Source organism: Dermacentor albipictus, chromosome 4 (genome assembly GCF_038994185.2).
Source record: "Dermacentor albipictus isolate Rhodes 1998 colony chromosome 4, USDA_Dalb.pri_finalv2, whole genome shotgun sequence".
Taxonomy (NCBI): domain Eukaryota; kingdom Metazoa; phylum Arthropoda; class Arachnida; order Ixodida; family Ixodidae; genus Dermacentor; species Dermacentor albipictus.
In genome coordinates this window covers 145,590,135-145,608,072 of record NC_091824.1, presented here as the reverse complement: position 1 = coordinate 145,608,072, position 17,938 = coordinate 145,590,135, and the positions used below count along the sequence as shown (strand labels likewise).

General features: G+C 44.5%; 1 protein-coding gene across 1 annotated transcript in view; it reads right to left on the bottom strand.

Annotated features, from left to right (window-relative positions):
- Window positions 1-17,938, bottom strand: part of LOC135902174 (atrial natriuretic peptide receptor 1-like) — a 152,684-nt gene that overhangs the window by 70,155 nt on the left and 64,591 nt on the right. The window contains exons 5-7 of the mRNA XM_065432126.1: window positions 15,605-15,696; window positions 10,598-10,736; window positions 8,755-8,836 (exon numbers count right to left, since the gene is read on the bottom strand). Coding sequence (XP_065288198.1) covers window positions 8,755-8,836; window positions 10,598-10,736; window positions 15,605-15,696 — 313 coding nt within the window. The remainder of the gene's footprint in view (window positions 1-8,754; window positions 8,837-10,597; window positions 10,737-15,604; window positions 15,697-17,938) is intronic.

The window sequence follows — 17,938 nt, the reverse complement described above, 5'->3', positions numbered from 1 at the left end:
CTCAGTGGTTTGCTGTGGGCTAATCGATGAGGTGCGTGATCAGTAAGCGGCTGTTCTGGCAGTGACGTTTCGTCGACAGGACCCACACGTGAGCCCAATAACATACAGAGCGAGAAGTGTCTAGTGCCTGTCATCCAAATTTGAAGTGGATCTATAGTTCGCATTTCATTTTATCTGAGCGGAAATATAAATTTCCATACTTTTGCTTCATAAGAAGCTGCAGATCAAACCCAAGTATTGGGATTTATGCAGAAGTTGATAACTATCTAAACTCTATCCAAGTGAGTATGATGCCTATGTTTTTTACACAGTGGCACATACCAAGCTGCACATACCCACTGACATAAGAGAACGTAGTAGCCAAAGAAAGCACTGTTTATTATGCGCTACTTCGTCGAAAAGTATGAGACCTGCGTGTTTTACAAACACCTATGAGCCAACATTATATATGTAGGCTGTATGCCGTGTTTTATTGTTTTGTTAAGCGCAACACATGTGCGGTCACTGACACTACTTTATCGTTGAAAATTACTAACTATGCGCGCACACTACCACGTGTATGTCTATGCCACGTGTATGTGTACCACGTGTACCATGCGTATGCAACCTCTCATGTTGCAACGCACCCATTCGCATGTGTTCCCCTCTCCAACGCGACGCAGAAACCAATTTTCAAATTTTCTTGTCCAAGTCTACTTCCGGGACGCGAACGTTTTCAACTTCGTTTCCGCAAAAAGTGCAGCTGCTTTCGCAAACGCCACAAAACCCCCGGCAGCACTATTTGGACATCCCAAAGAGAAGTAAAATGTGCTGGAAGAGGCAAAAGAAGCTTCGCTTTCTTATACGGTTCAGCTTCCTGCTCACCGCAACCGCGTACCTTGAAAGAGTGTTTTGCCTCTGCGACGACTGAGCTCTTTTGCAGAAACGACTCTACAATTGTTCTTACGCCGCGATCGAAATGTTAGACCGAGCAGGCCTTGCAACGCGGTCGGTTCGGAGTGGCTTAAATGTCTTGCAGACAAAGCACGCAGGCGGGTCGGGCAGGTAGTCGTCTTCGGCGGAGCTGAATCGGCAATAATCTTGCCGGTTGTTCAGTAGGTCATTTAGCTAAGTATAAGGAGATAAAAGGATGAAAACGGCTCCACACTTTAAGAGGCGGAGGGAAAAAAATATTAGACTGATCCATGAACAGTGCCACTACTAAGCGTGCGCTTTTCTTTCGCAGATTCGTGTACTTTCAGAATGACCTCAGCGACTAGCTATGAATTCATTATGAAGATGAACATCGACTACACGATTTCTTGGATCAAAACGTTCCCATCCGTTTTACTATAACACTCGGCTAGAAATAAACTTCACTGTCTAATAAACTTTCTTGTCGATGATGACGAAATCAAGTATAAATGCAGTTTTTCATTCTTATTTGCACCCATTTGGATGGATGCAAACTTCTGTTTTCATGGAACTGCATTCGCCTTATGGATTTCCGCGGCACTGATTTCTTTCACACACAAAAAAAGAAAGAAAAACGTATTGTTATAAAAATGGTTCCACCGCTGTCTATCATGCAACACCTTCTAATTAAACCGAACCTCTACAAGAGAACAAATTTCTGGGACGATATTTTTTCTGATATAAAACGTTTGTACGAAACTAAATTCCAGAAAAAAATTAGGCAGTACAGTTATGAAGCCTCCTTGGTGAGAAAAAAACTGGGGAGGAGATTTTTAGCCACACACGCACACACACGCACGCACGCACGCACGCACACACACACACACACACACACACACACACACACACACGCGCGCGCGCACGCACACACACACACACACACACACACACACACAAACGCTCGTGCACGCGCACACACGCACACGCACACGTACGCACGCACACAAACAAAGAAAATAAAAACGAAGCAGTTCCAGAACACGCATGTGGTGCCCCTCTTGATAAAATAATCATATCCCTATCAATGATATTTGGAACATCCACTTGCCACTTTGTAACCCGTAATTGCAATGTCAGTTTGAATTCCACCTCTTTCCAAAGCGGCACTAGCAGCAAAGCTCTAACTCAATATATTCTATTGCAAGGAAGGAAAATTCGAATGCAAATCAGCGTCCTCCTCTAGCACCGCATTCGGAATTCTAAATTCAAACCAAGGTCTATTTTGTAATATTTTCGGAGCGGTATGTATGTATTATCCTAATTTTATTTTGGTGCCCGTCTTTCCGGAGCAATCGATTCTAAGAGAAGTGTCGCACGCAGTGCATGGTTTCAACGAAGTTGGCATAGAAGGCGTCTAATTCTCAATCTTTAGACGTCGTTCTGCCCTATTCTGACGTCCTTCTGGAGTTAAGTAGTGGCATGACCGTTTCTGCGCCTTTCATTTTCGCTCAAGAAATCGGCAACGGCAAAGTCACTGTTCAGCGAAGAAAGAAGAAGGGTGAGGAAATTAACTCTCATTGTGACTGATCCTCTGTATCTCGAGAAAATTAAAAAATAAAAAATTATAACAGGTAGAACTTTCACCCACAGTAAAAAAACTGCTTTTCTCACCAAATTCTCATTTTGCTCGGCGTATTTTGATCCCCTTTTCTGTCGAGTTTCTATCAAAGAAAAAAAAATACTTGAGAATGGTTTAGAGTGCTTCGAGTCTTTCTCGAAGTGCCTGCGGGACCAGAATGAAGCGAGGCTGACTTAATGCGAACAATCCAATAATTTTTTTTACTTCTCAGACTCAGGCAGATGGAAGCAGCGCGTTCATCGCTTCCGCACCTGTCTATTCACAGGCTCTGCACCAGCGTTCTCTCTGTATTTATTTATTCATCTTCACGGCGAACGTGCGCGTCGTGATACCGGAAGCATCGCAGAGGGAGCGAATAAAAAAAATGTTACCACCTTGCAGCCTTTCTTTACATGCCTCCACACACGCACGTTCAGACACAAGCACACACGCACACGCACGCGCACACGCACGCACACAAAGAAAATTCGACATCTGATCGATGAACTTGTGTCCGTGTCTATATTTGGTCTTGCCGACTAAAAGCAAAGAAGCAGCTTTCCTATTCTGCGACTACGTTAGCGAAAGCTGGAACGAGGTCCTGACTGGAGTGAATGCCCGTTCAGATATCTAGACCGCCTTGCTGAATATGTTAGCCCTGAACACCTTGTTAGCAAATATCTTAGTCCGTGGAACACTCATATGAACGCTCTACTGTAACTCCATAGCTAAGCATATTCTCCTAACAATACACCAAACATTGCGACTTTCTCACTTTTGCCCCTCTATTTTTTGTACTGAAATGGGGAATTGCAGTGTACTAACATTAGGATCGCTATTTGTTCTTGACGGATATTAGCGCTCATTTCGGTTTATATTTACGTGCGGCTGCACCAGGAGCGTAAGTTGTGCGGCAGTGAGTTTACTCTCCTAGAACAATAACTTGCAAAGGAGGTCTGTTTGTACACAAAAACAATTTGTTCCCAAGAAGACTTTTAGTTATACTAGCCTGCTGCGAAGCTTAAAGAAAGCGATAGTTGCGATTATGTGCAGAAGCGTCAGTGGTCTGTCCTACCGCGTGTCATATTACCCATGAAATACTTAATCTCAGTAAACACGTCTTAAGAACCTCTGTAGTGATCGCGCCGATTTCTTTCACGATATGTTTTGCTGCACTAGTAATTGCAGTTTACGATCGCGGGGCATATAATTAGGGTGATTGTAAGGTCGCTCTGATTGTTCGGGTTCTTAAGTCTCACGAATCGGCCTCGTGCTTTGTGTATAGAGAGGGGGTTCACTTCCCCCCATGTCAGCGGGGCGACAGTTGCTGTGTTATGCGGGGTCACAGGCAACGCGCGGGGTTGGGTGACGCGTCGCGGCAGGTGCCAGGCGGGCGTGTGCCGATTCCTTGGAAGTCAGTATTGTGCGCACGATGTTGGCAGTCCGCCGACGGGTCACACAGACCAGCCTTGAAACGAACCGCTGTACAAAAGGTATTGTGGGTCTGGCGCCCGAGTCCCTGACTAATTGGAGGCGCCGCCGAGGTTAAGAAGGACTTAGCAACTCTGACTCCGTGCCGCATGCAGTGAGCATGGACCTGATCCTCTACGCCTCCGGAACGTAATCGCCAGCCTTGTTGTTGGGTGCGACTGCCTGCGTGGTGTCTAAGACCAGCTTACCGTGCACGCTGTAGGAATGCGGTGCACACGTAAAGAGTGCATTCGCACGACGGCGTCTTGGAAACACGCACTCAAAGAACTTTGTCTTGTAGACAATAAGTTTGAAGGACAAGGAGGGTCATCCGTCTCCCAGACGGCCAAACTTTGAGTACAGCGGCACTTCGTGGTGCCGGTGCCCCTGCTTCCGAGACATTTGCAGCCTAGACGCCGTTGGCATTTGAAACGGTCTGGCGATAACTTGTTCGGGCCTGGCGTGTTTTGCTGAGCCGGTCACTCACTACGGAGAAATGAGAGGGCAACGGAGTTTTGGCGAAGAAGGAAAAGAGCTTTGTTTTCCAATATGTTTATTTTTAAGAGTAAGCCCATCCCTGTGGGTTGTGGCTTAACAAACGGTTGACTCTGATTGGCAACTGAACCTGTGGGACGGGCCAACGGCCCTACCGCCTTTTTTTCTTTGTATATTTGGGCTATAAAAATCGGGACGACATGCTGTCCCTCAGACTTGGCTGAAATCAGTATTACTGATAGATCAGTGAGGCTCCGTACCATGTACGTTAGACTTGGCTGAAATCAGGATTGCTGATAGATCAGTGAGCCTCCGTACTATGTACGTTAAAACGAGTCTGGGCTCTAACAGTCATTGAGACAGTAGAAGAGTGAGACTTTGTTTCTCAATTGTTCAAGTTTGTAATGTATTTGTTTTACCTGCCATGTATATAGAAAAGTTCACGTATAAATATTTCTTGTACATCTGACCTCATCGTTTCCTGCCTGCGTTTGATCAACCACTGCCGATCATCGTCCGAGAAGCTTCAAGTTCCAACGGTGAAGCGAGGACGGAGAACGAACGAAACTTTACTGTGATATACTATTACTTCCTTTTTTTCTTTATTTTTCTATCACTGTTCGCTCTGGTGTCACTTTTCATTCTACTACCTTCAAGTAATGAGTTCATGGTGGAGCTAGTCGACACAATCTTGCGCTTCTATGATTGCAGGTGGAATTGTATTATTACGAGGTAATTACAAAGCTTCGTATTAAGAACACCTAGCATAGGATGTACAATACCAGAACTCGCGGAAAATTGGATGGCTATCATTGAGTCAGAGTGCCACGCAAATCACATTTTTCTTTATTTCACCTTCTAGCAAAATTTGTCATTGTCCAACCACCCCTGAAACGCACTGCAACACGCTGTGATAACACAGTACTGCGCTAATTTTGTATGTTTGCCGCATATCGGCTATGAGCCCCTACGAAGCTACGTCATTCCCAAGAGAGAGGCAGCCGAATGTCGTGACAAGTTCGTTTGTTTCTTGTTCCTGAAGGCAAAAGTATGCAAGGCTGCTTTTGTATTGCATTTAGATACAAGATCTGACGGGGCGCGATCTCTTGAAGCAATAAAAACAGCTACTTTCTGACCACGGTATTTCAACTTTGCGATGTTGTGCCCAAAGTCCAAATCGTTCAAAAAACTCGAAATTCAATAACTGTGCCCACAGAAAAAAAGACGAAAAAGCTCATGTAAAGAAAGTACCACTGGCTCTTCAAGACGAGTAACTAAACAATAAATAGGCCTCAATAAAATGCCTGAAATTTGGCTGTAGAAAACAGAATAAGAACAAGCTACTAGTCTCTCATTAGTTAGCAAACTAGCATCAAAACGTCGTGATGCTGTAGTCCCAATCTCTTTCGTGACTGGCGATCTAAAAGAATTAAAAGACAAGTCGAGAATGTGCAATATAGCACGACCCCCAGACTCACCTTGCAAGAGAATGATCGCTGCATCCCGCCTTTGGGTCGCATGCGTACACCATAGTGAGCAGTCTTTCGAACGATAAATTATCTCCTTGTGTTCAGCTCCGTAAGTGATATTCAGTTACTGCGTTACGCTGGCCAAGCAAATGATGCGAGCTATCACACGGTGGTTTTCCTGCTAGTCGTTTGCAGAGAATGTTCACTGATAGCCATATGAATAGGCGCTTGCGGGGTTTACGTCTATGCGGTGGTAACCAGGGAGCAAGTGGATGCGTGAACAGCTATTAAAATACGAAAAGTTCACTAACAATCCTTGTTTTTTAACAGGTCCATCAGATTCGAACACGAGCACTGCAGTTTACTACAGCACGGAGTTGACCGCTTTACTGCGGCACCGATATGACGGGTTAGCTAATATTCGTTCTCAAATATAGCAGATATTTCCAAACTCTTAGTATGTATGCACAAAAAATGACGAAATGTACGCCTTTCCCCGGTCCCTCCTAACGAAGGTTCACAATAATTTAAAATTCAACACTTACATGAAGTTAGATAATTGTCAGTGACCCCGCAAGTCTACACAACATTGACCCGCTGCGGTAGCTCAGTGGCTATGGCGTCGTACTGCACTCTTAGCTTGAGAGGAGGTTCGGTAAGCCAGAAAAGGCGCGATAGCCAGAGACGGGTGGCGACGCCACCTTGAAGTTCGCGCACCATCCAACCATTACGTTATGAATTTGATGGCCTCTGCTCAAGCCTACTTAAGTTTTTGTCAGGTGAGGTCGACTGCATTGTATTCTAAGAGAACGAAAGACTGAACATAAAATGTTTGCAGAACTTTTGCAGAAGCGCGGTTGTACGAAAAAATAGATTGAAATTCGTGACGTCACACTCCCTTGCCGAGGCTGAGGTTTGGGCGCGACATTAAAGAAATGAAACTTTGATATACATTCTTTCTTGATTTTTTTTTACTGCGGCACGAATACGACTGTTCTTCTAATGCACATTCTCAAAAATGGCAAATCTTTCCGACCACGTAGTCGACATAAATGAATAATGATGACAGGCGAAGCATAGCCCCCCCCCCCCATAAAAATATACAAATTTCTTTCTTATAATACATTTTACTGCGAAATTAGGATTGAATGCTTTATGAGGTTAAACAGTCTCATTATGTATTTTTAGTGTTCCTTTAAAGAGTGCCAGGTGTTCAAAATCAATCTGGAGTTCCCACTATGGCTTGCCTCATAAAGCAGATTGTTGCTTTGGTTCATAAGAACCCCAGAAATAAGTCTTAAAGCTTGCACAAACAACTTCTAAATCACCACAAAACTAAAGGTGGAGCTATTCTCATGTGCCGGTGCCGACCACCTGATCTATACCAACCACAATTGTGATTTTGGTAATATTTTACTATTTTTTTATGGGAGCCCGCCCTTTGTGGCTTTCACCAGCGCATGGCCTAGTCGGTTTCTGCAATGTTTTACCTCAAGCCGCCTTTCAACGCACGTGTGGCAATTGCGTAATATTCCATGATCGCAGGTACCCTGTGAGGTGACAAACCAGTCAGACGAGAACGATTGCGGATGAGATCTAAATAGGTGAAGCAGTAAATTGCGGAGAAATGCGTTAGAAAAGTGTGTGTATCACACTCCCATGAAGACTTCGATGCGCAAAGTGACGAACATACTACTATAATGCCGGAATGCTGAACGACAGCTTTCTGTGGCACTTATGTCAAATTTTCAATCATGGAAGGGAGCAGGCTGACGCAGGATAGAAGTACCTAAGAAAGGGTGGGAAAGGTTTTTATCTCGAAATGGCATTAAAAGAGGCAGATGATGATGACCACGAAACTGATGCTAGCCTATGCTATCTTACCAAGGGGACAAGCATTTAACATCGACATTTCTTCATGCTGCTGTTCCAACATGATCTCTGAAGCACTCTTGAAAATGAATAATTAGTTAAGGCTAGCCAACTAGGTAATCTCTATTTCTTCGTATGTATACTAATGAAGGCCGCCGGGAATGGTGTGCTTCCTAGAAAAGCCATGCATCTCACTGAGCTCGAAAAAAAGTGGACCTTCTTTGAAATTTCTGGTATATATACACAAAGCTTCGATAAATATTTTAATCAGTCCACAACATTTGCAGCGCTAACACTTTATCGTTGCCAAAACAAGTCCTCTGAGAAAAGGAAAAGGAAATATCTGTGATCGTCAGCTTCAACTGCTTTTCGTTCTGACCGCTTTTATTGCTTGTACGAATGTTCCCAAAGGACTCGCGAAGGACGCAAAAATGAAATAAGCAGTCCACGCCAAAATCTAGTTATCCGCACAGACGCATATTATAACGGCCCGAAGTTTCACGGTGGCGTAATTGTAATGTTGGTTGCGAAGTAAATGCTCTGTACCGTTTCTGCAGATATAGGGTCAAAAAAGTGTTTGTTTTCACTTTGTATCTCTGTCATTCGGGAAATGTACGTAGTAAGATTTTGTTTTTATCTCAGTCAGATTTAAAAACAAGCAGAAGTTAACAAAAAAGTATAACAGGCACTCTTGCACTACAACCCTGTGCCGTTGAAGGTGGTTATTATAAGTGTTTGTGAGGCAGGCACGACGGCGAGAAGTGCAATCAGAGGGCGACGTTATTGCCTCCGAAGGGTAGCATTTGCGCGGTCAGCATCTTTGGGCAGTGTTTATGCAATGACTGCGTTAGCAGCCCACCTGCACTGAAGCTACGCGATTGGATCTCGCGACCACACAACTTGCGTATTCCAAGCGTACTGCGTGCGAAATCTGACCTGTAAATGAAGAAGAAGACGATGCACAGGATGACGACCAAGCCACTCAGGACTCCACTCACGATGGCATACTTGGGAAGCTCTGCAACGCCAGAACACAAACAAACGAGCATAAGCAGGCAATTAGGGAAACCACGTTTGCCGTGGTACCTGTTGTCTGAAAAAACAGATATGCTGTATATTTGGCCAGAGTGTGACCGGTCATAAGCGGCGCTATGCCAAACTGTACTTCTATAAACCATAGGGCTGAAACAGTCAGCTCGTGTACCTAGCCGTCTGGCTGTTTTCATTTGCGTAATTGTTTTGGCAGGCTGTGTATTTGACTCAGGACTCACCTGTTTTCTCCTAGAGCTTGGTACGTTAATTATTTATGGTCGCCGAGCAAAAGCAATGGTCTGCGTTACCTCACCTACGTTCAAAGAACGCATTAAGAGGAATATCTAATGTTGCAGCACTGCAGCTTTACATATTGCAACATAAGCGTAGTGTGCGCATACAGCTGCGCATGATATGCATCTCGAAGAGAAAAGTGCAGGCCTGCTTCCTAATCTGTATATAAACAGGCACTGCTCAATAAACCGCTCCCTTTTCACACCGGCCAGCCGACGTATCACTTCGTTGATAGGGTTATTTAGGTAAAACTATGACCTCAGCCAAACTATAATTAAATGTCACAAGCTCTGCACATTCGACTGGAAATCTTTGTGCTAATCTTTACATATAGGAAATGGTATTGTTGGAATTAAAATAATATTCCCTCTACGTCCTGTACCATGCACGCACAATTTCTTTTTTTAATTTTAAATGGTAAATACCTTTCATTTATTGGCATACACGACGCTATGGTCCTGATATACTAACACCTATCTATGCTATGACAGACAGCTATAAGTACTCCTTCCCTCCACAAAATATTTCCAAATGAAATTCTCTGGCAGGACCGTACTACATGTGACTTTCTTTTTTGAATATGTACAGTATTTTTCAGCTTGGTAGTCCGTTGCACTAAGGTGTTTATCTGCATAACTTTGTTCTCCTTGCTGTTGAATGATCGTGGCAAGTCCTCATCTTTCAAGCACCCTCGCCTTTAGTGCGCAATGCTTAGTTGCCTATTGTCACTAATCTTCGGCTTATATCTGGTTTACATTACTCTGTTTTCTCCCTCTTCTGCTTTCCATAATCGACAGGGTAGAAGGGATTGATTAAGGCTTTGTATTTTGATCTTTTCGCGAATTGGTTTGTGAGCAATATACGATAGAGACGTGTATATTTTTTCTGTATGTATATGAATGTATTGTGCATTGCCATATTTTTATATGTCTAGACTTGCAGGTAATTGTGTCTGACCGTCCGGAAAGAACCACAATGTGATCTGTAGTATGTACTAAATAAATAAATAAATAAATAACCACTGAAGGAAGCTGCAGCATGCAAGTCAAAATATCTGCCCTAGTCAGCATAAGATATGTGCCTGCTTGATGTAAGGCTAAATGTCGGCGATAGAAGTTCATAGAACATTCATTACATGGTTCATTCCCCTATGGAATCAGAAGTTTATTCTTGCAGATTATGCGTGGCGCAACCACGTCGCGCCGAAGGAGACGTCACACCTGCGGTGGGCAAGGATGGGTGAGGGAGAGAAACCTTAACGTCATGCACCGAACAGCATTTGCGGGTGAGGCGTAAGGTATGCGACCGAGAATACTACGACGCCGGGGAAGAAAAGCCGAGGAGCGAGTCAAATAGTGCTTCGCATTAAAGTAACAGTGATATAGCTGCAGTGTTCAAATTCTCGGATATGATGACGCTTGTAATCACAGTAGGTAACGCTTCTTCTTGTCACCTTCGTCAGGGCACTTGGAGCCGTCAAAGCCGCACCGTGGCGTGTCCGGTGGAGGAACTCGCTTGCCACCAGGCCAGTGAATCGTACGGCCCGGAACATCGCTGAAGCTTTTGTTCACGCCGAAATAGTTGGCCACTACCTGCGCGGACATTAAATATTGGACAGGTGGAAGCAGTGCTCCCATAGTGCCTTCAGTCGGTTAACAAAAAAGATAATTGGCGAATGAAGTTTTCTTAAATGACAGCTTTACACAACTGGTATGCGCCAGTACAAGCAGTTCAGTTTTACCAGGTATGTTTCCACTTATAGAAGGGAACATTAAAGCACGCCACTAGTAGGTAGTAGGTAGTGTTATGAGCAACATGATCGTACTAGTGCATGCCTGAAAGAAGCAGTTCGGCAGGGAAGGCACCAAAATGTTTGTCGGTGACAGCCATAGTAATACACTCAGTATAGCTTTCTTTCTTTATTTTTTTTACTTGCTAGTGTTATGAGTACGGTCCTTCTAATGAGCATATAAATTCTGACTAAGCGATCCGTTTCAGTCAGTGCCCATAAGTTCACGTTTGTTTTGTGAAGGTGATGGAATACACCTCCCTTGGTAAACGTTGACTCTCAAAATAAAAACTGCTTTTTGTATTATAGTGGCTGATCCAACTTCTCCATCAGGTTTTTCAAAGTAAAATGAAAAACAAGGCAAACGCAACCGTAATTTTATGTTGTGTGTCTATACGTTAGTAAAAGAGAAGAGAGAGAGAGAGAAAGGCAAAGGAAAGACAGGGAGGTTAACCAGAGATTATCTCCGGTTGGCTACCCTGTTCTGGGGGAAGGGAAAGGGGATGCAATAGGTGAGAAAGAAAGAAGGATAAAAAAAGGAAAAAGAAAAAAAAACTAAGCGCACACACGCACGTACACACGAACTATTTCTGTGGGCACTGTCACGCAACCCGCAAAGGCATTCCTAGTCTTACGCAGTGTCACCGTACAGTCCTGCGCCACACAGTGTACTGTCACAATTTGTCAGAAAGTCCCGTGTCTTTCAAGTATCGCAGCAGCGCCTTCATAGGGGATCGCGCTGATGTTCGCGTAGGCCAGGTTCCAAGGATCTTGTCTTCTGTCATTGGGCGCTTGTCCAGTTTGTCTAAGGTGGCTGAGAGGACAGTTCTTTGTAGGTTAAAACGAGAGCACTGACAAAGAAGATGCTCGATCGTTTCGTTGCACCCGCAGTGACTAGGCAACCACTGATATATTATATCGTGTCCTTCGTCAACTAGTCGATGGTGGACTTCTCTGATCTCTGCGGCGAGCTGCTCATGTGATCCATGGCGCAGTGCTGAGAGTACACTCTGTAGGGCTGCCTTGGAATCACAGAAGATTGACCATGCCTGGGATGGTTCCTCCTTAATAAAATGAAGAGCCGCACGCAGGGCTACGAGTTCAGCAGCTGTCGTTGATGATACATGTGACGTCTTTAGCTGTATCTTGATGGATCTTCTTGGTATCAGCACAGCGGCAGCTGCGCTTGCAGATGTAACTGAACCGTCGATGTAAACGTGTACGCGGCCACTGTGCACCTCATGTAAATGTTCTAACGTGGCCTGCTTAAGGGCAAACGAGGACATGTTGGCTTTCTTCATGATTCCTGGGATGGTGAGGCGTATGTCAGGTCTGTGCAGGCACCATAAAGGTAAGGATGGTCTTGCTGCAGGCATGTAGTTCGATGGCAATGAGGGGCGATTGGCATCAATTAAACGACTGAAAGTTGTGTGTGGCCTTTCTGTGGGTAGAGCGGCAAGATGGTGAGAAGGTAATCGGGCAACGTGCCGAATATGCGCCCTGAGAGCGTCGGTTGCTAAGTACGTTGATATTGGGTGATCTCGAGCTATGACGATCGTTGCCGCTGTAGACGCACACCTCGGAAGACCGAGACACGTCCTTAGGGCCTGAGCTTGTAGTCCCTGGAGTACACGCAGGTTTGTTTTGCAGGTGTTGCCAATCACAGGGAGGCTGTATCTTGCGAAGCCGAGGAACAAGGCGTTATACAGCTGCAGCATTGACCGCACCGAAGTGCCCCATGACTTTCCGCCGAGAAATTTGAGGAGATGTATTATTGTCAATAATCTCTTCTTCAGGTATGAAACATGCGGGCTCCATGATAGGTCTCGGTCAATAATTACCCCTAAAAAGCGGTGTTTTCGTGCATTTGCTACTGCTTGCCCATTGACCTTTACACTGTAACGCTTCATTTCCTTCCGAGTGAATGTAACAAGGCAGCATTTCTCTGAAGACAGCTCTAAGTTCTGTTTTCGCAAGTACAGAGATGTTATCGTAGCTGCCTTTTGCAGCCGTGCTCGTACCTGCAGCCGTGTTACGGCAGACGCCCAAATGCAGATATCGTCGGCATATATTGATACCTGAACTGTGTTGGGCAAGGATCGGACTAGGCCAACGAGCACTAGGTTGAAAAGCGTCGGGCTTAACACCCCGCCTTGTGGTACTCCACGGCACGTTTGGTGTTGAGTCGTGGCGCCATCCTCGGTCATCACGAAGAAATGCCTGTCGGTCAGATAACTGCACAGCCACTGAAAAGTGCGGCCACCGATTCCGGCTTCAGTAAGAGCATTTATAATGGCATAATGTGCTATATTATCATAGGCGCCTTTTATGTCTAGGAATAACGCAGCAGTGAGTCGTTTCCGGCGTTTTTGATGCTGAACGAATGTAACCAAATCGATGACATTATCTATGGATGAGCGCCCACGCCGGAAGCCCGCCATAGCATCTGGGTACACGTTGTAACTTTCCAGGTACCATTCCAGGCGAGTCAAAATCACTCGTTCCATTATTTTCCCTATGCAGCTGGCCAGAGCGATGGGGCGGTACGATGACAAGTTTAACGGTGATTTGCCAGGTTTGAGAAGTGGAACCAAGGGGCTGCATTTCCAGTCACGTGGAACGTGGAAGTTCCACTGTGGCATACATGGCAATGATCGAGTGGACGCAGCTGCCCGTTCTGCCCATGACGGCGTCAGCTGGGTTACCATTCCTCTTTCGAGAGTCGACGCAGCGAAAAAGCTTTCAGTGCTTGCACGTTACCTGACATTAGCGCAGTGGAATTCCTCCGAATTCACAAGTGCACGCCTTCATACCCTGGACCCTGATTTACAGCTCCGTGCTCAGGGCGACCTTCCACGACGTAACTTCACGCTCCTAGTCCTTCTATCGCTAGGAGTAGCATTTTCCAATGCGTATCCCTTTCTTATCGCAATGGCCAACAGCCCACTTTTTTGAGTTCTGCTTGGGCAAAAAAATAATCGCACACCTCATTTGTGAGTGCCCTCGTTTCAGCTTGCAAAGAGCAGCCCTCTAAGTAACCTTACACCAACCGGACAAGCGCCCTATAACGGAAAACAGGGTCTTTGAAAAGTGGACCGTACGCGAAAATCAGCGCGCACCGCTTTAAAGGCAGCGCTGCGTTATTTAAGAGACACCGGACTTTCTGACAAATTGTGACTGTATATTGTGTGACATAGTGTCACTGTCCCATCCTGTGCAACACTAGAAGTGCCTTCGCAGAATGCCTGACAGTGCCCCCAGAAACAGTTTTGTATCGTATATATATGTGTGTGTGTATTTCTTTTTTGATTCTTTTTCTCTCTCTCAAATATCACATCCATTTGCCCTTCCCCCGGTACACGGTAGGCAACCGGAGATAATCTCTGGTTAATCTGCCTGTCTTTCCTTTGCCTTTCTCTCTCTCTCTCTCTTCACTGACTTATTTACTGCAGAGGCAACGCGGAAACAAAACACGGTCTGTGGAGTGTGTCTTACTAATTTTTTGTGAACACTTGTTTATGTGCATTTTAATTGCCTCTATATTGCCAAAACCTTTCCTGGCTTCCCTTCTTCCTGTTGCATCATAACCTTAATCCACGTACTTGCTGTGTTAATATTTTGCTATTTTGTTAGATACTCTTGGCATTGTGTTGTATTTCTTTCTGTTTTTACTGTCTTGCTTAGCTGATATCCGACCTTTCTTGTGTTCAGACTTCCTATATTTCACAGTTAATAATGAAGTATATTATTTTATTGGCACTGAAAAATATTCTAGATTGCTGGTTTGTTATTTTTTTTCAGGAACGTTAAGAACAATGCTATACTTCTATATGCAAGCCAGCAGTACCGACTAATGTTGCGAAATTAAAAATATGCACATTCGAGTGGCTGACTTGACTGGAACCCAAGACATTGACTGCCATCTGATAACCATAGCTTTTTTGCTTCGCCTGAGTAATAGTTCTCTGAAGTGTTTTACAATTTTTTTCCCTTATGACAGATATAAATAAGAAAGTTTTTAAACATATAGAAAAATGACGAAATGAAATGTCGACCCAACTTGGCGTATCTTGAAATGTAGGTATTGAATCTGAGAAAGACATCTCACAAAAAGTAGGTCGGTTCATTATGCACGCCTAGAAAGTATACTTCGTGTAACTCAGCTTGCCAGAAACTTTTGGTTTTTGTTCGTATTCAGCAATTTTGTAATTAACACCTCTTGAGTAAATTAGCAATAAAAATGTAGCATAGGAGCTTCAATGAGAAGTGCCAATGTGACATAAAGCATAACACTTATTAATACCATACTACATTCGCATGCAGCTACAAAAAAAAAAATTTTCTGCCGCATATAGCGACGCCGTTGTTTAAACAAGGCAGCATGCATGTAAGGGGTTTCTCTCGATGAGAGTTCGATAACGCTTTTGTGCTTTCGATCATGTGCTAAAACCACGCTTCTATATATTTGGCATGTTCCTTGGCACGTAATGCGTATCGTTGCAGCTTGTTCCTACTGTGGTGACATTTTCATATTTTTTTTCATCATGGCCAGCTAGTTCCGCTTTGTATTCTACTGCTTACCTGATCCATCCATTTTGTTATAGGACGCGTGTGGAGCCGATGTCATGGCAAAATTCAATTCGGGCGCATGGCTCCCGAATATTTACTCACTTGGAACTCCTTCGTGACCGGATCCATATCCAGAATTGAGTAGTCGGCGTCCCTATCTCCGTTCTCATTGATCCGTACAGTTCCCGTGATGCCTACGAGAACAAGAAAAATGAAGTCCAAAATATCACCTAAGAAAAATTTTTCAAAAGCCCACCGTGGCAGCAGCTCCTTTAAGCACGACTGAGGCAAAACTGGCAAAAGCGAGGAACACGTGTCTTCGTGGCGCTGATATAGCGCGAACAAAGTTCCTTTTCAATTTTCTTCTCTCTTTCAAAAGTAAGAAAAATATTTTTTGCACTGTAAAGCTTCTCGTAGCATCCACAGTCAGAAGAGCAAAAAAATAATAAAAATAACGTGCAAGGTACTTGCTTTTCACCACCTGCCCTGTCGGCGCTTTAGCTCTTCTTTTGCTGAAGATCGCGATTCTTTCCTAGAGAACGCTTATCGGCTACAGCACACTCAAACTTTTGTCCCCGCTATTTTCATACGACACAAAGAACCAAACGTGCTTCGACACGTCACTTCAGCAGAGATGCCGCATCCAGCCAGACAATATGCATGGCTCCTTCCTGTGCACGTGGATCCCGGAATGAACCGCGGTCGATGCAGGCAACATAGATTTTTTTTTTTTCAATATACGCGCTGGGTACAAATTCTATACAAGGTCGCCACAGGTTCCTGCCAGCTAATATACGAAAATTTTCATTTCAGGGCGTCGCACTTAGTCCAGGTTAATAAAAGGGACGCTAATCAGAAAACTAACCTCAGAGTAGATACGTATATTCGCATGCTATAACAGTCTCACTGTATTTTCGTTCTTGTGTTTGTTTGGTTTTAGTTTGGTTTTCACCACGAGAACATGCTTTGACGCCGATTTCGCGACTGAAAGCACATTTCTATTATACTTCACGAAGCGTAATCTTTTGACACCACCAGGGACATATATAGGAACAACTACGCTGGAAGCAGAGAAGGGAAAGGAAATGTCACAACAGAAATACTCCAGGCTCTTATTTATTATCGTATCTCTTCAGGCATACTGTGCTCCCTTATTAATGGTTGTTGTTCACATATTTCTTAGCTACAAGAGCACACTGCGTAATTTATTCTCATTTTCCTGCACAACAATATAATTACGTAATGCCACGTGCTGTTCTTTACAAACTTTATGAATGCGACGCGGCATTCGCGCGCTCACCAAAGATTCTACAAACAATGCCTTGCTCTGAAGGCACTTGGCGAAGTCTACTAGTTCGGTTAACTGTCGGCAGGCCATGGTCAATGATGGACTGACGCTTGCCTGATAGAAGCACAAGAAGCTATCGCCGAACGTCACTGGACGTGAAGCATGGCCAAAGAACAGGGCCGCTGGCTTAAGTACATTTTGCACTCTTGTTCGGGCATGAAGACTGTCCCAGACACTGACATTGAAGAGACGCAAATGCCAGATGAGCCGTTGACAGGTTACGTGTCTTCAGCCTTGCTCTCGCGTAGATCGATGGAAGCGTTCTGTGTGCGGAAGGCAACTTGTGACGCTGTTTCTCACAGCATTTTCTTTTGTCTGTCACGTTGTGTGCGCGCCATCGTAGGAAACCATAGCGCACCGACTACTCAGTGACACTAAACGGCAACTCAGGAGCGTTCGCTGTAGAATACAAATGCTATAGTTCCTGGAATAAAACCACGCATCATGGTAAACAGCGAACATTGCTTTAGCATTCCCCATTCCAGTCAGATTAACACGAAACATGAACCCTCTAGGAACGATGCATGCAGCGTGTTCAAAGAAAGCTCGTTCAACTCCGTTTCGTTGGTAGGGCTACAAAGAAATAAAAGGTAAGGGCCTGTCAGCCGAACAACCATTCCCATCCACTATGCCACCCACGCCGTTCTCATTTGTATCATCAAAAGACATTGACGTGTATGCCTGTCATGAGCATATGCCTCTTCAGATGACGGTCGGCACTCGTTGTGATGTTCTCGTGACCATTTTGCTGTTGGTTCTGGAACGCACCCGTCAAATGCACACTGATAACCAACGTGCTAGGTCATGCTAGCTCATTTTGAACAACTCGATACACGCGCGAGACATCGCAGGCAGTGACTGCCATATTTGCAACTGTGGTGACGTTGTCCAAGCACCCGAATTTCAGTAAGATCCTTAATCTTCAAAGCCTCGAAGACGTGACATTACTGATCTAATGGGCAAGGAGTGCGTATGTTTTCTTGCATTATTAGAAAATTGTGAACGGCTTCAGCGATGCCTTTTAACAGATGTCTTACTTTGTCTTCGTGAGACGTATTCGCGTTTAGCATTCCACAAAGTGTAAATAT